Source organism: Rhinopithecus roxellana, chromosome 15 (genome assembly GCF_007565055.1).
Source record: "Rhinopithecus roxellana isolate Shanxi Qingling chromosome 15, ASM756505v1, whole genome shotgun sequence".
NCBI classification, from domain to species: domain Eukaryota; kingdom Metazoa; phylum Chordata; class Mammalia; order Primates; family Cercopithecidae; genus Rhinopithecus; species Rhinopithecus roxellana.
Window position 1 is genome coordinate 32,960,657 of NC_044563.1, and position 25,649 is coordinate 32,986,305.

The 25,649-nt window shown below is 36.8% G+C and overlaps 1 protein-coding gene and 1 pseudogene across 1 annotated transcript; one reads left to right on the forward strand and one right to left on the reverse strand.

Annotated features, from left to right (window-relative positions):
* The first annotated feature begins 24 nt into the window (after positions 1–24).
* Positions 25–24,991, forward strand: KDM4D (lysine demethylase 4D). The gene is made up of 3 exons (XM_010360574.2): positions 25–413; positions 1,988–2,082; positions 22,509–24,991. Exon 3 carries the CDS (start codon positions 22,855–22,857, stop codon positions 24,424–24,426), a length of 1,572 nt encoding a protein of 523 aa, XP_010358876.2. The 5' UTR covers positions 25–413; positions 1,988–2,082; positions 22,509–22,854; the 3' UTR covers positions 24,427–24,991.
* LOC115893814 lies at positions 21,489–21,613 on the reverse strand (annotated as a pseudogene).
* Positions 24,992–25,649: the final 658 nt, after the last annotated feature.

Sequence of the window (25,649 nt, forward strand, 5' to 3'; positions counted from 1 at the left end):
AAGTGGAAGTCGGCGTAACGGCACTAAGGGGCGGGGCCGAAGCGGCCCAGGGGGCGGGCGTTTGAAATCAGTGTCTTAGAGTAGACCCTAAACATCATTTTATACCTTCAAGAACCAATTACTTAATGTCTCTTCCGTCTTTTCCGTCCCCGACCCCCTCCCAGACTCCTTCATTCCGGTACTGCGTGGACGGAAAGCCCCGGGTAGCCGACACCACGTCCCCGGCTAGCGGGAGAGAGCGTGGAAAAGGATTATACCAAACTGTTTAAATCCAACGACTCCTGCTTCCATCCTTTCTCCTGAGCTAGAACCAACAAACCTAGAGAGTTGAGCTTCGGAAAAACTAGTGTTTTCATTTAATTGGATATGAAGAAAGAACAAATATGTACGGGGCAACCACGATCTTTACAAAGGTACCATTCCTGCACAAATATTAACACTTCAAAGCAAAGGTTGTATTCGTAATGTTTGCTAAAATTTTTTATTTAAAAAACGTTAGTTTTAGTGGGAGGGAAAATGTCAATATTTACGACAGCGTTCAGAACGGTGGGACCAACTGCCAGGAGCACAAGATGTAATTACTAAGATGGCTACTTAAGTGTTAAGTTTTAATAAGACAACGAAAAGGAGAAAACCCAAAAACCCGCCAGTCCTGTCTCCTCCCTTCCATAAAAAAAACATCCTGAGAACAGAGATCTTGATTGTTTAGCTCATCTTAGTATCTCATCACATAGAGCTTGACATATAGTAGCTGCTCAATTAATATTTGTTAAACAAATGAAAATTCAACTTCCCCAACTTAGTTTAAAATGTAAGGAACTCACAAAGTTGAATATTTAAATGCTTTCTTACCCCTAAATTCTTTGCAACTTTTAAATGAAGAAAGAAAGGCAGAAAAAGCCCTTTCACTCATAGATTTCAAGATGAAAATCTTGATTTTTCTTACTAAAGGTATCCCTCCTCCAGTCTTACACGTCTCACTAAAGGACATGAGCATCATATTAGTTACTCAAACCAAAATCCCAGAGTGCCTACTTAAATTCCTTTTCTTTCACTCTTCACATACGGTTCATTTACAGGTCTTAACAATTCTACTTTTAAAACTTACCCGAAATTTTATTCTACTGCCACTACCCTTGTCCTGGCCAACACCATCTCCTACCTGGATTGTAATTGTTTCCTATTGTATCTTCCTGCGTCATCTTTTATCCTACAGTCAGTGCTGCATATAGCCAAGAGAGTGATCTTTTAAAATTAATCAAATGGTGTTACTATCCTGTGTAAAATTTCACTGCACTTAGAATAAAAATCACATTTCTTAATGTGACCTGAGACCCCACAGAGTCTGGCTCCTGCCTAACTTCCAGACTTCACTTCCAATCAGTCACTCGCTTACACACTAAGCTCTAGACATAGCCAAGTGGGCATTTCTGTTTTACAAAACAGGGCAAGATTCTGTCTATTTTAGGGCCTTTGCACTAGCTTTTCTCTGTTGCCTGTGCCCCAAGATAACTGTATCACCATCCTTCATGTCTCAGGTATCACAGTGAAGTTTTCCTTACCCCCACCCCTCCAACACTTGTGTTTGTACACCATCACATCACCCTGTTTCATTTTTTCATACCACTGAACATTTCCAGAATCTATTCATTTTTTATTTCGATGTTTCTTGTCTGAGAGACAGCATAGGAAAGTCATTAAGAGAAAAGGATTTTCAGCCTGCCCATTTTTGTTCTAAATTCCAGTTCTGCCCTTTCCTAGCTCTAACCTTAGTCAAGTCATTTTCCCTTTCTGTGCCCTCAGTTTCCTCATGTGTAAAATGGGCGTAATTCTAGTACCTAACTTATAATACTACTCTAAGGATTAACTGAATTAATACTTGTAAAGTGCTTAGAACTGTCTCAGCAAATAGTACTTGCTAAATAAATGTTAGCTATTATGGTTATTAATATTATTTTTATTATTATTGTCTATCTTCCTATATTAGAACATAAGTTCCAGGAAAGCAGGAACCTTGTCTCTCTTGTTCACTGGGTGTATCCTCTGCATATAGAACAGTGCCTGGCACATAATAGGTGCTGAGTAAGTATTTGTTGAATGAATGAATGAATGAATGAATGATGCACTATGAAGTAGAGGAATGAAGTAACAATGGTAAGATGGTAACACAATTATAGGAAATACCCACAGTTTTTATGTTCTAACTGTTCTCATTAGCCTGGAGTGAATCACCTTAATGGATTTAACTCCCAACCCACTAACTCAATCTTTTGGTTGCCAATGGTGATCAAATAACCACCCTATAATTTCATTAACAGCAATATACAATATGGTGAATCCACAAAATTAAAAGCTTTTGACTTAAATGGCCTGAAAGTGCTAATAAGAAAGTGAAACTAAAGCTTTTGACTTAAAAAGGGTTTGAAAGTATTAAGAAAAGGAAACTTAAGTTTACTAAAATCTTGAAATTCATCCAATCAGTTAACCTAGCTGGCAAAAATCGTATAAACTCCCAAGAATTCTTATTTTAAACCTGTTACCACAAAATCTAGTTTGGCCCTTAATTCTGCCTGCCAGTCCTCTTACCCTCTCCTAATTGTTTATTTTCCCCCTCTGCAATAATGTAATTTCCCACATTCCCCTTTCTTCAAGTCTACATGCCTCTTTTACTCCTTTTCCCTCCCCATTCTCTTTCCTGGTAGTAGATCTCAGTTCTCTGAGAAAATAGAAGCTCTTAAACAGGGACTTCTTATCTCCTCTTTTCTGCAGATCTATTGAGTTGCCTTTGGCTATTCCTGTATCCTCAGATTCCCATGGAGATGAGGTGACCCACACTCTCCGTTGTGCTCTGGGCCCTAATTCCTTCAGATTTCTTAGTGACTGGCATTTTGCTCTATATTTTCTGTTTCTTATGATCTATGAGACCATCCCTTTCAGATCATTTTTATCAGCTTTTCGACATGGTATAGTATATCTTAAGCTTAAAAAAGGCTCTTTCATTTTAATATGCCAAAGGTAGCATTTAATTAAATGTGAAAGGGATGTAGTTTGGCCCTTTATTGCAAAATGTATATTCTTATGGCAGGAGTAACACAGGAATTCCAGTTTAAAGCTTACGCAAAAATCGACATCTAAAAGGGAAAATAGAAGCCATAAAAACCTAAGAAGAAAATTTAAGAAACTATTTATAGAACCTAGAATTTGGAAAGACCTTTCAATCGAAGCAGAACACCTTAAGAGCTTTATAAGAAATACTTTTAAAAATTCATCTATCCAAAAATTAATTTTATAGCAGAAGATGCCAAAAACAAGTCAATAAATGCCAGATTAGCAAATTTTGTAATTCCTATAACATATAAAGAATTACTGCTACTACTAATGATACACATAAAAATCACAAATTACCCAATTAAAAAATGGACAAAAGATATAAACAGGCCATTCAGAAAAAGCAATTTCAAATAGACAATAGTCTATAAACATGAAAGACACTCAACCTTCTAATGAGGAAAATGAAAGTAAACTAAAAATGGATTATCACGTTACAGCATCAGATTGGCAACAATTAAAAAATTAATGACATAGTTGGATGGGATTGAGAGAAAAGGGGATCCAGCCAGACAGTGGGGGACATTGGTCCCCCATTACCCTCACAGGAAAAGCCAAGGTGTTCACAATGGTTTCCAAAGTTTTCTGTGGTCTATCCTTTCCCCGACCTCTTTGACCTCATAATTTGCTCATGCTTTTCATGGCTACCTCCTTCCTATTGTTGCTTGGACACGCACACAGCTGCTCCTGCCTTAGGGCCCTCACACTAGCTATTTTCTCTGCCAAGGCTATTCTTCCCTGTCTTATTCAAGTCTTTGTTCAAATGGAGGCCAACCCCCCTTGGGCATCTCCACTTAAAATTGCAACTGTTGGCGAGGCGCGGTGACTCAAGCCTGTAATCCCAGCACTTTGGGAGGCCGAGACGGGCGAATCACAAGGTCAGGAGATCGAGACCATCCTGGCTAACACGGTGAAACCCCGTCTCTACTAAAAAATACAAAAAACTAGCCGGGCCTGGTGGCGGGCGCCTGTAGTCCCAGCTACTCGGGAGGCTGAGGCAGGAGAATGGCGTGAACCTGGGAGGCGGAGCTTGCAGTGAGCTGAGATCCGGCCACTGCACTCCAGCCCGGGCGACAGAGCGAAACTCCATCTCAAAAAAAAAAAAAAAAAAAAATTGCAACTGTTCTCCCGCTCTGTCCCCTAACATTCTGTACTCCATATCTCCCTTCCTCTGCTTTCTTTTTATTTTTAAAAAATATATTATACATAATTACATGCCATGTATCATCTTCCATGACCCGATATAATTTAGTTATGTTACATTTATTGTCTCTTTCTCTACTTCTCCCATGTAGAATGTAAGTTCTAAAAGGGCACGGATCTTCGTTTTGCTCAGTAACATAGGCCAAGCATTAAAACAATGCCTGGCACCAATAGCTACCCAATAAACAGTTTCCATATGAGTGAATAAAAGAAAGAATGAATGAATGAGCGAATGAATGAATGAATTAGTTTTAAGAGGAAACAATTATGTTCTGTTGTAAAAAGTTGTTGCCTTAATCTATTTTATATTTTAAAGGAAAAAAAAAATAACTTACATTGTACTAGTCTGAAATCTTGATTTCAAATGAAGATATGATAAGACTCAGAAATATGCTTTTCTTTCGGGAGAGAATCTCTAAATGAAAAAATCATATGAGATCACGCTTTATATGTACCATCAAAATCCTAATTAAATCAGCCCTAATCCAATCACAACTCTAATCCAGCTCTCTCCATCTCTTCTAATTGAATCACTCTCTCCAATTCTACTAAACTCTCATTCACCAAGTTATTAGCCCACAAAATGTGAACATTTTGCTTAAAAATGTTTATTTGTGGCTTTTAAATAGGAATATGAAAAAAACCAATGCCCACATGTCAGAAATTACATTTTAAAATAAAGTAATATAAATAATGAAATCTTTAAATTTTTAACCTGAAAATGACACATTTTCTAATATGAAAAGCTTTCTTTGATGTTTTGACAAGTGAGAATATAAAAATACAGTAGCTAGCCCTCTACCAACAAAATCTTCATTTTTAAGTGAAGACATTCTAGGGCTTAGAGAGATCGTTTCCTGGAGACAGCCTCAAAATGAAATCTCACTTGCTGATATTCCAGGCCAGGTTACTGGATAATATCATAAGTTAACCACCTCTCATCTAATACCCGCTAATAATAATCTAATAATCACATAAATACCCGCTGACCAGTGTACTACTGGGAAGACAATTAAAATCAAACATATCAAAAATAGTTAAAACTAAAATACAGAAAATAAAGAGATAGAAAAAGACATGCCAGGCAAATTCTAATTTAGAAACCTTGTTGTAGCAAAATTAGTTAGCAAAAGTATTCTTTAGGTTGAATAACACTAATAGGGACAAAGAAGGGCATTTATTACATTATGAAGAAAAATCCACTAGGAAGATTACTATCAGGGACACGTATGCAGCTGACAACATAACTTGAGAAAATATGAAGCAAAAAGAAAAAGTGACAAATCTACAGTCATGGTGGGAATTTTTAAAGATAAATTTCTCTCATACTAGTAGATCAAGCAAACAACAACATTGATCTACTATATAAGTTATATGTGTATACATATATATGTACATTATATATGTATGCTTATTGTATTTATATGTGCATGTAAAAAGTTCACTGTAATCAGCAGATTATATATTCTTTTCAATAAACATTGAATATTTACAAAAAGTAATCATGTATAAAGCCCCCCCAAAATTTCAACAAATGCCAATGTATGCATTTCTTTTTTTATTTTTATTTATTTATTTATTTTGAGATGGAGTCTCACTCTGTCGCCCAGGCTGGAGTGCAGTGGCGCAGTCTCACCTCACCGCAACTTCCTTCTCCCAGGCTCAATGGATTCTCCTCCCTCAGCTAACCGAGTAGCTGGGATTATAGGTGCGTGCCACCATGCCTGGCTAATTTTTGTATTTTTAGTAGAGACGGAGTTTCACCATGTTGGCCAGGCTGGTCTCGAACTCCTGACCTCAAGTGATCCACCTGCCTCAGCCTTCCAAAGTGCTGGGATTAAAGGTGTGAACCACTGCACCTGGCCCAATGTGTGCATTTCTAAATGATAATAGTCTTGTCAATTTTTGAATTTTATATAAACGTTCAAAGTGTTTATATAAATGAATATGTATTCCTTTGTGTTTTTGCTTTATTCCTCCCACTTAATATGTGCTATCTGTAGCTCTGATATACTATTTAGAGTTTCATTGTATAAAAATACACACTATAACTTGTTAATTCTAGTAATTATCTTTTCATTGTAGTGATATTGCAAATAATGCCACAATGAACATTTTTGTAAATGTGCAGAGTTGCATGTGTGTGCATTTTTCATATCTATATATTTCATCAACAGGATGAGAGTTCTTGTTCTATAATCTCACCACACTTGATATTGTCCAGCTTTTCAATTTTAACTCATTTGGTGGGTGTATAGTGATATATCAGTGAGGTCTCACTTTGCATTTCTCTGATTATTAATTCACATGTTAATTGTCCATTTGGATTTCTTCGTCTGTGAGGTATTTGTTTAAATCTTTCTATTGAATCATCTTTTCTTTATGGATTTCTATGATTTCTTAAATTTAGGCATAGTTCCCTGTCACTTACTTGTGCTGCATATACAATTCGCTACTTCTCTGCTTCTCTTTTTGGTGTATTTTGATATACAACAATCTTTAATTTTAGAGTGGTTCAGATTATCATTCTTTTCCTTTTTGCTTAATGCATGGTATTTCTTGATTATGAATGTCCCCACTTTGGAAGTCATAATTATATTCTCAGGTATTATCTTTTAAAGGTTTCATAGCTTCCCATGAAATTCATTTTTGTGCATGGCATGCTGGAAAAGAGGCCTTGAAATCTGATGGAGCAGATATTCTTACCTTGTTCCTCTTTTATAAGAGTGGCTTTGCTATTCTTGGCCCTTTGGACTTTACTATAAAATTCAGGAGCCAATTGTCAAGTTCCACAACAATACTTTTGGAATTTTAATTGTGATAACATTTAATTTACAGATTAAGAAGACATTCTTAAAAATGTAATGACATTTTTACAATACTAAGTCTTCAAATCTATTAACAGGTTATATCTTTCCATTTGTTGAGGATGTCTTTAGTTTATATTAATATGCTTCTCTAAGTACATTCATATTGTTGCCTTCATAGAAATTTTGCAAATTTTTGTTAGCATTAGTCTTGTTACTTAATGCTTAATGTTATTATAAATGGCATCTTCCTTAAATTTTGTTTGTCTCATTGTTGCTGGTGTATAGAAATATTATTGATTTTTTATATGTAGCTATTTTAAATTCAGAGAACTTGCTAAGCTCTCTTATTAATTCAAATGGTCTATTCAGAGATCTTTTGGATTTTGTCACATGTACAATCATGTCATCTGCCAATAATGACAGCTTTGTTTCTTCCTTTTCTGTTTTCCTTCTTTTTTCCTTGCCTTCTTATGTTGGTTGGGACTTCCAAGACAATGTTGAATAAAAATGCTGATAGCAAGCATCCTTATCTTTTTCCTGATCTGCAAGGGAAAACTTATAACTTTCATTATTAAGATGATTTGGCTGAAGGTTTTGGATAGATGCATTTTATTATATTAAGATTTTTGCCTACTATTTTTAATTTGCTGAAAGGATGATGAATTGGTGAATTTTATCAAATACTTTCTCTGCATCTAATGAGATTCTCTTTAGTTTGTTAATATGTGCTATTATACTATTATTTTTTAAAGTTTCATCCTTTGATTACTGGAATAAACCCATCTAGGTCATGATGTATATATTGCTGGAATCAATTTGCTCAGATTTTATTTAGGATTTTTTCATCTATGTTCATAAGCGATATTGACCTATTTTCTTATAGTATCCCTGTTGGCAATTTGTACCATAAAATGAGTTGGGAAGTATTCTTTCTTTTTCTATTCTCTGAGAAAATTTATCTAAGATTGGAAGTATATCTTTCTTGAATGTTTACTAAAATTTCTTGGTGTGGCCATCTGGGCCTAGAGTATATTTTCTGGGAAGAGTTTTACCTATTGCTTCAGTGTCCTTGAGGGTTATGGATATATTTATTGTTCTGTTTATTCTTTTGTCAGTATCACTGTTATATTTTTCTAAGAATTTATTTACTTCATTGAAATGTTAAACTGTATTGGCATAAAGTTGTTCATACTTCTTTGTTGTCTCTTTTATGTCTGCAGCATCTGTAGTGATGACTTCTTTATCTTTGTTGATATTGGTTAGTTGTGCCTTCTATTTTTGTTCTTTCCCATTTTCACCAGTCTTTTAAATTTTACTAGACTTTTTTTGAAAAGCCCAACTTTTGGTTTTGTTAATCATATTTTATATTGGCTTTATATTTTATCAGTTTCTGGTCTTTTATTATTTCTCTTCTTTTTCTATCTTTGCATTACTTTTTTCTGACTTCCTCAGATGGATGCTTAGCTCATTTAGTTTTCTTAACCTTTTTCCCTTTCTTAAATATTTATTTAAATTTATAAATTTCCCTTTTAATGCTATTTAGCTGCATCCTACAAGATTTGAAATGTAGTATTTTCATTTAGTTCAAAGTATTTTCTAATTTCCATTTTTTATTTTATTCTCATTAAAGGTTTATTTAGAAATACACTTTTTATTTTATAAATTTGGGAAATTTTTAGTTATCTTTTTGATATTTCTCACTTCATTGTGGTCAAATAACATATTCTGACTGTTCTTGACTGTTTGACATTTGTTAGAACTTGTTTCATGGCCACAGTTATGGTCAATTTTGTAAATTTTTATAGAACTTGGAAAAATATATATTCTGCAGCTTGGGAGTACTGAGTTTTATATGTCTGTTGCTTTTTAACTGCTTAATCAGTAGGGTCCTGGTTTATGCCTGTCATCCTTGGGTCTCGTTTATTCTCACAAGTGTCTCAGCTTAGATGGTAAATGGTAGGATATAATTAATGTCAAAGTTTAGAGCCACTTTTATTAAAAATCTTAAATGAGTATAGAATTTCTACCAACTCAGTCAACATTGAACATTTTGCTAGAGATCATTACTTAAGACTTCCCTATTTCTAAAAAAAAAAAAAAAAAAAGTAAGATACGTGACTATTAAAAAAGAAGAAATATAATTTTAATGATTTTTTCCCTAGGAAATATTATCTACATGGAAAATTCTAGAATTGATGGCCAAGCTAATAGAACTAATAGGAAATAAGAGGTACAAGGTTTGAAAAGGGATGTAAGATCAATACATAATAAGAAAACTTAATAGAAAAAAATTTCCATTTACAGTACACTCAAAAAATTATAAAGTTCCTGAGGTTTTATTTAAGAAAACAGATTCATTATCTTTTTGATGCAAATCCGAAGCTTCATTGATATACACACAACAAGATCTGAATAAATGGATAAATATACCAATTAATAGGTGGGAATGATCAATGCAGGAGGTATGAAAATATACCTCTAATTTTCCTTTAATTTCAATGCATTCCCAATTTAAATTAACAGTATTTGACAGAACCTGACAGATTTATTCTAAAATGAATACTGAAGTTTTACTCTATAAATATACCCAAGATAATTTTGAAAAAAGTTGAATAAGTACATGGAGACTTGCCTTAGTAATTATCCTAAGTGTAAAGCTTTAGTCATTAAAACAATCTAACATTGGCATAGAAATGTACAAATAAATAAATGGACCAGATGAAGAGTTTAGAAAGACATTTATCCTTACATTGTAACTTAACATATGTGAGAAAAGGATTCCAACTGAATGGGGAAATTGGTGGCAAACAAGTGGATTTCTTTTTTAAAAAACGTTCTCTGTCTTACAGTAACAACACAATATTCTAAATGGCCAAAACAAATACAAGTGAAAAGTAAAGAAAACAATGATAAGAAAAATATCTTTTTGACCCCAAAGAATACATGAATTACTTAAATAGTACGTAAAGGCACAAATTATAATGGAAAAGATCAATAAATTTGATTACATTTAATTTTTTTCAAATATTAAAAAAATCATAAACAATAAATGGAGGTGGTGTGCTGAAATAAGTTATTTGCAACAATACAATAGACATAGAATTATCCCAAACTTTTAAAGAACTTTTAAAAATCGGTAGAAAAAGAAAACAATCTAACAGAAAAAAATGGGCAAAAGATATAACTGGTAATTCAGAAAACTGAAACCTACAAAAGAAATAAATCGGTGAAAAAGTACTTGACTTCACCAGTAAACAGGTCACACAATAACAACAACAACAACAACAACAACAGCAATAATAAAATAAAAGGAGATAAATCATTTTACCAAATTGCCAACAACTGAAAAGTTGACATTATCAAATGCACCTGGAGGTGTGGAGAAACAGAAACTCCTGTTAGTACATAAGTTAATTAGGATAGCCACTAGGTAGAGCAATTTGACATTGCCTAGTAAAATATAAAATGTTGTTTCTTCATCATTTAGAAATGATAATTCAAAGTATCTAGTTTAGATAAATTGTCACATATAAGAAAGAGAACACACACAGCACTGTTAAGTAATAGGAAACACTGGAAGTAATGTAAATACCCACCAATAGGAAAGTGCATTAATAAAATATATTTTTATAACAGACCATATATAGTGTATGTATGTGTGTATGTATATATACATATGTGTATCTATGTGTATGTGTGTGTATATATGAATATATCTTGAAACTGTTAATGTTGAATTTAAAAATTGCAGAAAATGAGGCCAGGCATGGTGGCTCATGCCTGTAATCCCAGTACTTTGGGAGTCTAAAGCTGGCAGATTGCTTGAGCTCAGGAGTTTGAGACCAGCCTAGGCAACATGGAAAATCCCTGTCTCTACAAAAAATAGAAAAATTAACTGGGCATGGTAGCCTGCGCCTATGGTCCAAGCTACTCAAGAGGCTGAGGTGGGAGGGTGGCTTGAGCCTTGGAAAGGGAGGTTGCAGTGAGCCAAGACTGCACCACTGCACACTGAGGTTGTGGTGAGCCAAGACTGCACCACTGCACTCCACCCTGGGCAACAGAACCAGTTCCTTTCTCAGAATAAATGAATAAAAATAAAAATTGTAGAAAATGAGCATACTTAGCATAAAATTATTTATATAAAATAAAAAGAGCAGGCCGGGCATGGTGGCTTACACCTCTAATCCCAGCACTTTGGGAAGCCAAGGCGGGCAAATCACCTGAGGTCAGGAGTTCGAGACCAGCCTGACCAACATGGTGAAACCCCATCTCTACTAAAAAAATAAAAAAATAATTAGCTAGGTTTGGTGGCAGGCACCTGTAATCCCAGCTACTCGGGAAGTTGAGGCAGGAGAATCACTTGAACCCAGGAGGCGGAGGTTGCAGTGATCTGAGATTGTGCCATTGCACTCCAGCCTGGGCAACACAGCAAGACTCCGTCTCAAAAAAAAAAAAATAGCAGATACACAAAACAGTATTATTGATGGATACACAACACATATACATACAAAAAGATACCCAAAGATGGACAATGTAGCCAATTCATGACTAGTTGCTTACAGGCAGGGGGAGAGAGAAGAGGATTTAAGATTTGGATCAGAGAGGGAATCCCACTTCATCTGAAATATTTATTCTACTTAAAAATACTTGAAGCGGGAGCAAGATTTTTAAGGGATATCTGTTGTTACTACTTTATTCAGCATTACAGTGCCAGGGTAATTAGGCAAGAAAAAGAAGATATTCAGACTGAAAAGGAAGAACTAAAACTATCTTTATTGACAGATTGCATGATTTTATATATAGAAAGTCCTAGGTAACTTGCTAAAAAGCACTAAAACTGAAAAAGAAGTCCAGCAAGGTTGCAGGATATAAGATCAATATACATAAATTGATTTCTGTGCATTAGTAGTGAACAATACAGAAACAAAATTTAGAAAACACTTCCATTCACAATAGTGTCAAAAAGATTAAAATGCTTAGGAATAATTTTAACAAAAGAAGTGCAAGATATATACTGGGAACTAGAAAATATTGTTAAGCTAAATGGAAAGACATTCCATGTCAGTGGATCAGAAAACTTATTAAGATGGTAATGCTCTACAAATTGAACTCCAGATTGATGCAATCCTACCATAATTCCTGCTGGTTTTTTTCCCCCAGAAATTAAAAATCCATCCTAAAATTCATATAGAAATATAAAGGAACCAGTATAGCCAAAACAATCTTGAAAAAAAAAAATTTTGGAGGGCTCACACTTTTCTATTTCAGACCTTACTACAGAGCTCTAATAGACATTGCTATAAGTATAAACATGGTTCAATGGAATAGAATTGAAAGTCCAAAATAAACTCTTAGGTTTATGGTTAATTGATTTTCAACAAAAGTTTCCAGACAGTTCAATGGAGAAAGAATAACAAATGGTGCTGGAACAACTCGATATCCCCATACAAAAGAATGAACTTGGATTCCTACCTCTCAGCATACACAAAAATTAAGATTGATTGTGAGCCTGAATGTGAGCTAAACCTATAAAACACCTAGAAGAAAACAGGATAAATCTTTGTGATCTTTAGCTGGGCAATAATTTATTAAGATACAAAGCCAAAAGCACAAGCAACAACAAAAATTGATAAGATGGGCTTCATCAAAATTCAATACCTGTGCTCTTTGAAAGACATAGTCAAGAAAGTGAAAAGAAAACCTACAGACCTGGAGACCACATTTTCAAATCATATATTCAGTAAAGGACTTGTAACCAGAACACATAATGAACTCTTACAACTCAGTAATAAGAAAACAAATAAAGAATAAGCAAAGGATTTGAATAGAAATTTCTCCAAATAGATATATGAATGGCCAATAAGCTTAAGAAAAGATGTGCAATATCATGAGTCATTAAGGAAAGGCAAATGAAAACCACAATGAGGCCAGGCATGGTGGCGCACACCTGTAATCCCAATATTTTGGGAGGCCAAGGTGAGAGGATTGCTTAAGCCCAGGATTTCAAGACCAGCCTGGATAACATAGTGAGACCCTGTCTCTACAAAAAAATTTTAAAAAAAATTAGCCAGGCATGGTGATGTGTGCCTATTAGTTCCAGCTACTTGGGAAACAGGCAGGAGGACTACCTGAACCTGGGAGGTTGAGGCTGCAGTGAGCTGTGATCATGCCACTGCACTCCAACCTGGGCAACAGAGTGAGACCCTGTCTTAAAAAACTAAAAATTAAAACCCACAAAATTACTACTTTTTACCTGCTAGAATTGCTATGATGAAAAAGACATAAGTATTGATGTGGATGTTGAGAAATTGGAACCCTCATATATTGCTGGTTATAAATGTTACATTTACTTTGAAAAACTGTGTAGCAACTTCTTAAAACGTTAAATATGGAGTTATCACATGGTTCAGCAATCATACTCCTAGGTATCTACCCAAGATAAAAACACATTCACACATAAACTTGTACATGAATGTTCATGACAGTATTATTTATAATAGTCCCCAAATGAAAACAACCCAATTATCCATCAAATGATGAATGGATAAGTAAAATGCAGTATATCCATACCATAGATTATGATTTGGTCATAAGAAACAAAATACTGATACATACTACAACATGGTTGAACCTCAAAAACATGTTGCATGAAAGAAGCCAGACACAAAATATTGCATATTATATTTCATTTATATTAAATGTCCAGAGTGGGCAAATCTATACAGATAGAAAGTAGATTAGTGGTTGCCTGGAGTTGGGGGTGGAAATGGGCTGTGACTGCAAATGGAACAAGGTTTGTTTTTGAAGTGATAGAAGTATTCTAAAATTAGGTTTTGGTGATGGTCACACAGCACTGTAAATATACTAAAAACCATTGAAGTGTACACTTAAAATTGATGAATTTCGTGTTGTGTAAATTATATCTCAATAAAGTTGTTTAAAAACTACTTGAAGCAGATTGATAAAATATTAAGATTTCAGTTCTGGCTGGTTGGAATGCAGGTTTTTGTTTCTCAAAACAAAAACTCAGACACCACAAATTCAGGCCCCAATATCAAAGGAGATGAACACATAAATGTCGAGTCTTTTCATTATAGTCTTACCTTCAACTACTGACAGGTGCCCCCATTTTCAAAGGAAATGAATAGGTTCCTGTCGGAGCACTCTCAGTGATGCCTACCAGTCATATGTAGCAAACGCAACTCTTTAGTGCCTGACTCAAATCCAAGCCAAGAATAACTAGACATATGAGGAAAACGTTTAACCTGAAAGACAGAAACCAAGACATCGTGGAAGGGTGAACTCAGAGGAAACAGACACAATGTAGAGAGCAAATAAAACTTAAAAATTCTTATAGTACTTAGAGAAGAGAAAATCTGCAGCCATGGAAATTTTCAGAAATATATAATGAAAGGAATATTCAGAGAACAAAAAAAAATTCCTGGAAATTAAAAATAATTTCCAGAAGGTTTGGAAGATAATAACAAAAGAAAAAGCATTAGGAAATGGAGGGTAAAGAAAATTAGAGAATCATTCAAGAGGTTGCTGTCTAATGATATTTGCTGTCTAATGGTATTTCCAGAGAAGAAGAAAACTGAAAATGTAGAAAGGAATGTCAAAGGAATGATGTAAGACAATTTCACATCAAGGAACAACATGAGTTTCTACATTGAAAATTATAGCACAATAATTGACAAAGAAGACTTAACCAATTATATCTTAATGAAATCTTAGAAAACAAGGAACAGAAGAATACCCTAACAGTGTTCAGAGAGTAAAGACAGATTACAAAAAAGAACAGAAAACAGGTTTTGGATTTTTGGAAGGTGGAATTCAGCAGAACAATGTCTTGAAAATCCTGAAAGAAAAGCACAAGGATAGAACAAAGACATTTTCAGACTCAGACATACATACTTTGGGAGAGATATGTGATATTTGTGGCCATCCAGTAACTTTAAAATTCCCTTTTTATTTTTTGGTAAACCTCCAACTTTATGAACCCTGCCTCACCAAGCTCAGAGCCAGAACTCAATTATCCAGAATCTATTGCAGTGAAGACATAGAGATATGACCTAGACTCTTCCAATCAGACATTCCCATGGAGGACTATAATGTAAAGAAATATGAGTAAGTAGATTTCGTGAAGGATCTGTTCCTGGAGAAGGGTAGTGACAGACGGTGACCTTTCAGAGGCAGCAGTAGCTTAGACTCTAATTGGAAATGTCCCTTGCCCAGAGTCTTTGGTGCCTTTGACCAGAGGATGTATAGGAATGCTTAACTATTGTTTGTTAGATAATCTGGATATTGTTCCTGGATACACAGGCTCCAATCCCTAGTCTCTGGTCCTGCTGAAGATTCTGTGAGCTACTTAATAATCTCTAATGAAGCTTCTAAGGATGCTTCTGGTAGATATGCTTTACCAACACAAGGGAGTAAACCAGAAAGGAGACTTGAGATGGGGGGAGTCAGGATCTAACATAATAGACAGGGAAAGGGAACCCCTAGGATTACAATGACTAGAAACCTCAAGATGCAGGTCGTGCAACAGCCTGAAGACAAGAATCAGTCTAGACTCAAGTAAGCATCTGAGGGCTTCAGTAAGAATATTTCTGAGAAAAGAAATCTGATTCAGTACCAGATGTGTTTTATGCATTTAGAAGAGATTTACCTTTCTGGAAATGAATCTGGGAATGAATTAATATAAAGTATAAAGCCAAGCAAATGAAAGAATGAGACAATTATTAACTACTGGATAAATAAAAATTTATACACGTATATAGAATTCACTTTAAGCCAAAGGGGATTTTTTTAAAAAGTTAAAAAAGTTACTGACTAGTTTACAGAATCTCTGGGAGAGTCCATGTAAGTCCAAACTTACATGCTACTCAAGACATGTATTTAAAATGTATTGACAGTCCAAAGAAGCATATATTAGATAATCCTTAAAACTCAATAGAGTAGTATGTCCTTGTAGATGGATTCAGGAAGACTTCTGCCTCCTGCCTCTCTCTGCTGCCAGATAGCACTGTTACTGCTGCAGTATCCATGCAACAGATGAAAATAAAGATGATTTGAATGAGGTTAATAATCCCATGTTCAATTTATTATATGTCACAATGAAATAATAAAGCTGCCCTTAAGATGCTGGATTTAAAGGCCAAGTCCCAAACTTTGGATTTTAGGTCACAATTTAATCTATGCAGTCTGTGCCTGATACTTGCTGCTGTGTGTCTTTCTCCTTAATATCCAGACTCCTCTACATGTTCATAAAAAGAAGTCCACACCAAATATTGGCATTTGTAGGCATAAAAAGTACAGGAAAAGTTGCCTTTAACCATCTTTTTCTTCCTTTCCTCTCCTTTTCCTCCCTCCCTCCCTCCCTCCCTTCCCTTTCTTCTTCCTTTTTTTCTTTTGGACTGAGTTTCACTCTTCTTGCCCAGGCTGGAGTGCAGTGGCACGATCTCGGCTCACTGCAGATCAGGTTCACTCCGCCTCCCAGGTTCAAGTGATTCTCCTGCCTCAGCCTCCCAAGTAGCTGGGATTACAGGCCACCACCATGTCTGGCTAATTTTTGTATTTTAAGTAGACAGGATTTCACCATGTTGGCCAGACTTGTCTTGAACTCCTCACCTCAGGTATCCTGCCCACCTTGGCCTCCCAAAGTGCTGGAATTACAGGCATGAGCTACCACGCCCACCTTTACCTTCCTTTTCTCATGCAGCTTATCAAGAAGGGTCTATCAAAGCATTTGGGTCAGAGACGTGTAGATATTTTGGAGAGAGAAGCAAGCACATCTCATGGAAGAGACGTATTCCCTTAAGACAAGTGCCTATTAGAAATGAAAGCTGCTTGTCAAGTAAGACACATTCTGGAGAGCTGCCACCTCAACAGCTTGTATTAAGCACCAAATAAATGTAGCACTCATGGAGTATAGAAGATAGAATTCTCACCAAGGTCTGAGGTTGGTATAGAAAGATCCCTGATGTAGGAGAGCCTCAGATGGGTCTGGAAGGCAGAGTTTATAACTTAGAAGAAAGAGATAAGTGAAGCAAGGGAAGAAAAGCATAGAGTCAAGGACAAGGATTAGGAGTATTTGACTAGAACTAAGTTTCTATAAGAAAATTGAGAGATAAATTTGGGAAACAAGAAGCAATAAAGATGTGGTTTAAACACAATCATTTACTTTGTTCCTTTCCAAACCTCACTAAAGTGACAGTAACAGGGTTTTTGTTTTAAGAAGTGAACTTACAAAGACAGAAAATGGTAAAGGAAAACAGGTAGTGGCCAGTTTTGGAAATTGGAAAGCAGATGGACAAGTATAAACTGATTTATCAAACACCAGAAAGTTGAGTCCTAAATTGCCAATGAGGAAAGCCAAGAAGCAACACAATTGTCTCTACAGAATCCAAAAGGCTTAGGATGTCATGGCATTGGGTACCTCTGGGAGTGACAGTTAAAATGAGGCTAAGGAGAATTTGTTGAAAGTCTGTGTAACAAAACAGAGCCCTAAGTTCCCACCCTCCTCTAAGCAGCTGGATAAACTGTGCCTCTTACACCCTGGCAGAAGACTGAGCTTCATTTTCTAGAGTAGGAAAAAAGGTGGCCTCTGGAGTGGGAATTTCCAGATACTTTTGAGAGTGTGGTTGTCATAGGGAAAATAAGTTGATAAAGTGAACTGTACAAGTAGGGTACTTTTAGAAATGTGTAGCCTCTTGTGCCATTTGGTAGGAAAGTCAGACCTGTACCCTCCAGGAGAAAGATTGAAGCACCTTTTGTGTTGAGTATGACCAGCTCTAGAAATACCAGTGTTAGGAGTTCACCTAGGAAACAGCCCAGTTAGAATATCATGCAGGGAAGCATAATCAATAAAACCATTCATGTACCCTGAGCTTCTAATCTGCCTTTTTTTGTGCTGTACTTTTATATATAAGGCAGTTACTAAAGTTCAGCAGACATTTGAGGAAAGCCTTAAATATGAAAGAGGTGAAAGCAAAAAAAGAAAGATAAAACGGACAAAAGGCAATTTCAAAGAAACAGACCATGCAGGGAGAAAAACAAAATAGAATTTCAAAAACCATTGAGATTTTAGTATTGAGAGATAAAAGAAGAAATGCTCCCATGAAGCAAGAATAAGACAATAAGAAAGAAAGGAATGTACATACATGCAGAAACTCTCAGGTAACAGAAATGATCTCTGGAAATTAAAAATTTGGAGAAATGAAAAAGACAAAGAGAAAGGAAGTTTAGAGATAAAGATGAAGAAATTTTTTTAGAAAATAAAATGTAGTGATAAAGCAATAGAAAATTTTGGGGAGGGGAAAACAAAGAAGTAAAAATCAGAGGTCTAATCCATGAGAGGTCCAGTATCCAAATAAGAGGAGTAATATACAGATGAAAAGGAGTAGAGGAAATCAAAGAAAGAACTAAAAAAAAAAAAAAATCCTGAAATTAAAGAACTTCATTTTTGAGACTGATAACATTTAAGAATATGGGTTCAAAAAAAGCTTGTGTAAACATTGATAGAGAGAGAGAAACAACCTAAAATAAACAACACACACAATGAACAGGTCATCTGTAAAGAACCAAGAGTCATATTCATATCCTCTTCATACTCATGCTCACACCATACCCACACAATAATTTCAAAAGTTAATAACCACCCTCTCCAAAATACAGATTAAAGGTATAATTAAAGTCAGAATTATAGGTATAATTAGCATATACAAAGGAAAAAAACTGTAAGATAATGTCTCCATCTAGATGAAGGAGTATTATAACTTTCTAAACATGAAAAGCATGAAAAATATTACAAAGGAAAATAAAACATTGTATGTCAAAAACATTTTTGTTAAATAAATTTAAAGAAATACAAGTTAAATGACAAACTGGCTAAAAATAACATATCTAACAAAAGGGTTTAGTATGTAAAATATTGATGTAATTAATATGTAAAATGTTTATATAAGTAGGTAAGAAAATACCCTGGGACCCTATTAGAAAAAAATGGTCAAAGGATGTGAACCAATACATAAGATAAAATCCAAAAGACTAATATTTATGAAAAAAATTAAAATCAACCTTAGTGGTAGTCCAAGAAATGTAAATTAAAACTTGATCTAACTTTTTAACTACCAAAATTAGTAAAATATGTATTTTTTCCAAGTAAAGTTGGTCAGTGTTCATGATGTAAAATATGTTTTTTCTTTAAAGTTTTGGCAACATGTATTAAAGATCTTAAAATATTTAAATTCTATAATAAAGTAATTTCATTTTTAAGTATCTAATCTAAGAAATTTCATTCAACCAATATTTTACAGGATGTACTGTTTTAGATACTGAAATACGGACTACATATTTAAGTAAAAGTGATTAATAATAATCTTGGAAAAGTGAAAACAAAATAGCTGTCCAATAATAGAGGAAAAGTTTAATCACTTGTCTATATAATAGAGTAGAATTTTTTCAGTTATCAAATATATTATGCTTATAAATTATTTTAAATAAGTAGTAGATTTTCTAACTGAGACAAAAATTTGCTTAAACGTAACATTTAGATATTGACTGTCAGAAGAAACAATGGCTGATGTCTGAGGCATTTTGTCAACAATCCCCCACTTGAAGTAATAGATTTGAAATACATAAGCAGCAAGAAAGACAAACAGGCTCTCCTGTTGTCCTACAGTTTGGATAAGGGCTGCAGTGAAAAGGACTTTAAACTTACTCAGCTTCACTTCTTAACTTCCCCAGTTTAACACCCTCCAACACACACACACACACAGCAAGAAGCTTAGGAGGCATTATTTCTAAAAGATCCAAAGAAAGACTTTCTAATTTCCAGAAATCCATTAATTTTAAGGGATCAAGTATTATTTTTTAAATTATTCTGATAAGAAGAAAATACTTTTCTTTGGTTGTCAGAACTGTCAAGTTTTCTTAGATGATGAATTCTGCCTTATTGTGATTACTGTGGGTAGGGGTAAAATGGACGAGTATCAAGTGACAGTGTAATTATTCTCTACTGGTAGCTATGGCTCGAGTTGAAAGAAGCAAGAAGTAGTCTCACAACAAAAGCAACCACTGAAGACTCATAGAGAAGTGACACATTTGGCTAGAACACTGAAGGATCACTCTGTCATTGTACCTGGCAAATTCTAAGCAGTTATTTTATTTTATTTTTTTTGGAGCACAGTCACACTTACAAATTGTAGTATTTCCTTTTGATATGCAACATCTGAAGACTATATGTATAAGAAGACATTGCATCATTCTTCCTAGAATCCTTAGAAATGTAGAAAAGAAATAATGTAATTTATAAAACAGATACAAAGTGCTCGATCCAAAGCTTATTTTACTTGTATATTCAAAAAGAAATATGGATTTGTGTGATTTTTCATAGTCAGCATTTTGTTATTTCTTGAGGGAGAGACCCTCAGCATGGTATTTAAGTTTCTGATATTTAATTATCCTTCTACATTGTCTTACTTTTCTCTTTTCATTTCTTTAGAGCAAGTTTTCTAATACAAAGAATGAAATGTTTTATTTTATATTCCAAAAATATAAAGAATTTATAATAAAATCATTGTCAAATAATTTTTTTGTTTGTTTGTTTGTTTGTTTGTTTTTGAGACGGAGTCTCGCTCTGTGCCCCAGGCTGGAGTGCAGTGGCCAGATCTTGGCTCACTGCAAGCTCCGCCTCCCGGGTTTACGCCATTCTCCTGCCTCAGCCTCCCGAGTAGCTGGGACTACAGGCGCCCGCCACCTCGCCTGGCTAGTTTTTTATATTTTTTTAGTAGAGACGGGGTTTCACCGTGTTAGCCAGGATGGTCTCGATCTCCTGACCTCGTGATCCACCCGTCTCGGCCTCCCAAAGTGCTGGGATTACAGGCTTGAGCCACCGCGCCCGGCCCAAATAATTTTTCAGATTAAAAAATTGGGATGATATTGGGAGACTATCATATGATACAGGTAATCTTGTCACTTGCACATCCTCAGTGTCTCGCTTGAGTAGTGACAACTTTAAGTAGGAGAGGAAGACAAGCTGGATCCTTGGGTTCTTCTATAAGGAAGATAAAGAGAGCACACCCTGTGGTGTCTAGATGTCCTTGGGGCTTCACTGTAGACTCTCATTGGACCCTCTGACAGGTACTGACCATATGTCTGGGAAAAGGGAGATGTAATATTCAGTGGTGACTGTGATAGCACAATATTGCCCTTGGTAGAAATAAAGACATATAAAGGAGTAACTTAGTTTCAGGAGAACGATCATCAATTTATATTAAACCAGTTGACCTTCAGGGGCTCAGTGGGCCATCCAAGATGGAGAAGGAAAGCAGAAGCTTAGGAGAGAGTCAGGTAGTGGAGAAAGCTATGACAATAAATAACATGTTTAAAGGGAAACAGCGTGGTACTAATGGAAGCCCTGAATATAAATAGGAAATGTTAAGAAATATAGATTACTACACTTGATCTTAGCCAAAAGGCCAAGAAGCGATTCAAACATAGATTACTTTGCCTCCTTTTCATCTTTATATAAATGGAATTATGTAATAGGTATTCTTTTGAGTCTTGATAATTTTACTCAATATTGATCTTTAAAACTGCAGTTTCATGTGACTTTTGTTTATCTTCATTGCTACATGGTATTCTGTTGTGTGAATATACTGCAGTGTACTTATTCATTCCATGCTGATGGACATTTGGGTTGTTTACACTATTTGGCTACCAAAAACAATGTTGTTATGAATATTATTGGATGTGACTTTCAGCTCACAACCATACATATTTCCTAAGGATGTGGAACAGTTGGATCACAGCACATGTGTATGTTCAGTTTTAGAAGATACTGTCTAGGCCGGGCGCGGTGGCTCAAGCCTGTAATCCCAGCACTTTGGGAGGCCGAGACGGGCGGATCATGAGGTCAGGAGATCGAGACCATCCTGGCTAATACGGTGAAACCCCGTCTCTACTAAAAAATACAAAAAACTAGCCGGGTGCCGAGGCGGGCGCCTGTAGTCCCAGCTACTCGGGAGGCTGAGACAGGAGAATGGCGTGAACCCGGGAGGCGGAGCTTGCAGTGAGCTGAGAAGCCGGCCACTGCGCTCCAGCCTGGGCGGCAGAGCAAGACTCCGTCTCAAAAAAAAAAAAAAAAAAAAAAAAGAAGATACTGTCCAAACAGTTTTCCAAAGTGATTATAGTGCTTCATATTCTCTGTAGTAGGGTATGACAATTCCCACTGTTCCACATCCACACCACCACTTGACTTATCAATCTTATAAAATTTTAGCCTCTCTTTTTAATATTAGTATTCTATTCTGGTATTTAATTTGTGGATGCCTAATACTTTTTTCCAAATATTAATTTTTAATCTCTGTGTATTCTTTCTTTTAGATTTCGTTCTAAACACTGAAGACATACTCTGCTATGTTTGGGTCACACCCCCAGCTCTGAGTAATTTAATAGACTTTAAGAAGACAGAGCCCAGCAGCAACTGAAACATAACAGAGTTGCAGGGTCAGCTAACATTAATGCCTGGGCAAAGCTGTTGCCCAGAGTGGAATCTCAGTAGTGAATAAACAAGCCCAAGAAAAATTATTGTCTCATTTGCAAGAAAAAGTAGGCTGGTAGACCCTCCTACCTCATAGATACACCAACCCAATTTTTTAAAAAGTAGCATTTTCCTACATTGTCAACTATCTAGAACATACCTAAACACTGAGAGTTTACTGCTTATTAAATGGAAACTATGAAGTCTAAGGCCAACTGTGCCCAGAATCCAAATTGTAACATAATGATATTTCATCCAACCAAAGAAGAGTTTAATGATTTTGATAAATATATTGCTTACATGGAATCCCAGGGTGCGCACAGAGCTGGCTTGGCTAAGATAGTTCCACCCAAAGAATGGAAAGCCAGAGAGACCTATGATAACATCAGTGAAATCTTAATAGCCACTCCCCTCCAGCAGGTGGCCTCTGGGCGGGCAGGGGTGTTTACTCAATACCATAAAAAAAAGAAAGCCATGACCGTGGGGGAGTATCGCCACTTGGCAAACAGTAAAAAATATCAAACTCCACCACACCAGAATTTCGAAGATTTGGAGCGAAAATACTGGAAGAATCGCATCTATAATTCACCAATTTATGGTGCTGACATCAGTGGCTCCTTGTTTGATGAAAACACTAAACAGTGGAATCTTGGGCACCTGGGAACAATTCAGGACCTGCTGGAAAAGGAATGTGGGGTTGTCATAGAAGGCGTTAATACACCCTATTTGTACTTTGGCATGTGGAAGACCACATTTGCTTGGCACACAGAGGACATGGACCTTTACAGCATCAACTACCTGCACCTTGGGGAGCCCAAAACTTGGTATGTGGTGCCCCCAGAGCATGGCCAGCGCCTGGAACGCCTGGCCAGGGAGCTCTTCCCAGGCAGTTCCCGGGGCTGTGGGGCCTTCCTGCGGCACAAGGTGGCCCTCATCTCGCCTACAGTTCTCAAGGAAAACGGGATCCCCTTCAATCGCATAACTCAGGAGGCTGGAGAGTTCATGGTGACCTTTCCCTATGGCTACCATGCTGGCTTCAACCATGGTTTCAACTGCGCAGAGGCCATCAATTTTGCCACTCCACGATGGATTGATTATGGCAAAATGGCCTCTCAGTGTAGTTGTGGGGAGGCGAGGGTGACCTTTTCCATGGATGCCTTCGTGCGCATCCTGCAACCTGAGCGCTATGAGCTGTGGAAACGTGGGCAAGACCGGGCAGTTGTGGACCACATGGAGCCCAGGGTACCAGCCAGCCAAGAGCTGAGCACACAGAAGGAGGTCCAGTTGCCCAGGAGAGCAGCGCTGGGCCTGAGACAACTCCCTCCCCACTGGGCCCAGCATTCCCCTTGGCCTCTGGCTGCCCGCAGTGGGACACGCTGCCACACCCTTGTGTGCTCTTCACTCCCACGCCGATCTGCAGTTAGTGGCACTGCTGCGCAACCCCGGGCTGCTGCCGTCCACAGCTCTAGGAAGCCCAGCTCAACTCCATCATCCACCCCTGGTCCATCTGCACAGATTATCCACCCATCAAATGGCAGACGTGGACGTGGTCGCCGTCCTCAGAAACTGAGAGCTCAGGAGCTGACCCTCCAGACTCCAGCCAAGAGGCTCCTCTTAGCAGGCACAACATGCACAGCTTCAGGCCCAGAACCTGAGCCCCTACCTGAGGATGGGGTTTTGATGGACAAGCCTGTACCACTGAGCCCAGGGCTCCAGCATCCTGTCAAGGCTTCTAGGTGCAGCTGGGCCCCTGTGCCCTAAGCCCACAGGCTGTCTTTATATCCCACTGCCCTGCTGTGTGGCAGTTTGATCAAACTGGTTACATTTACATCCCAAAACTTGGAGTTTGCAGGACTCTGGTCATGCATGAAAGAGCCCCTCTGGTGATGCCCTTGGATGCTGCCAAGTCCATGATAGTTTTCAGTTTTGCAATACTTTGTTCTTCCTACTGAACCCTGGAATGTCTTTGGATATTGCTAAAATCTATTTCTGCAGCTGAGGTTTTATCCGCTGGACACATTTGTGTCTGAGAACTAGGTCTTGTTGAGGTTAGCATAACCTGGTATATGCAACTACCATCCTCTGGGCCAACAGTGGAAGCTGCTGCACTTGTGAAGAATCCTGAGCTTTGATTCCTTTCAGTCTACCCATTTGTCTCTTCCCCTCCCCCACCCTCTTTTTCTTATAAAACTAGGTTCTTTTTACAGATAAGGTCAGTAGAGTTCCAGAATAAAAGATACGACTTTTCTGAGTTATTTATGTACTTAAAATATGTTGTTACCAGTATTTGTTCCCAAATATATTAAAGGTAATCAAAATGTTAAAATCTGATTTTATTTCAAATATTGTGTTTTCAACCTGTGTGTGTATGTGTGTGTGTAGATAATTCTTTATGTACTTCATGATTATTTGAAAACATGGCATTGTGTGGTGGTAAATGAGCTCAGGGGATGTTGTCGCATTATGGCTGTCTAGCTGGGTAGCGGGGCTGGGTTGCATTCATGCTTCAAGGATGGTGGATTAGTCCGTTCTTGCATTGCTATAAAGGAACACCTGAAACTGGGTAATTTATAAATAAAAGAGGTTTAATTGCCTCCCAGTTTCACAGGCTATACAGGAAGCATGATGCTGGCATCTGCTCAGCTTCTGGGGGAGCCTCAGGAAACTTAGAATCATGGGTGAAGGGGAAGCAGACATTTCATGTGGTTGGAGCAGGAGAAAGGGGGGGGGTGGTGCCACACACTTTAAATGACCAGATCTCATGAGACCTCACTCACTATTGCAAGGACAGTACCAAGAGGGATGATGCTAAACCATTCATGAGAAACCCAATCCCATGATCCAAGTACCTTCAACCAGACTTCACCTCCAGCACTGGGGATTACAATTTGACATGTGATTTTGTTGGGACACAAACCCAAACCATGTAAGATGGCTTGGTAGGGTCAACCTGGTGCTTAGCTAAATAGCAGGACCCAAGTTTC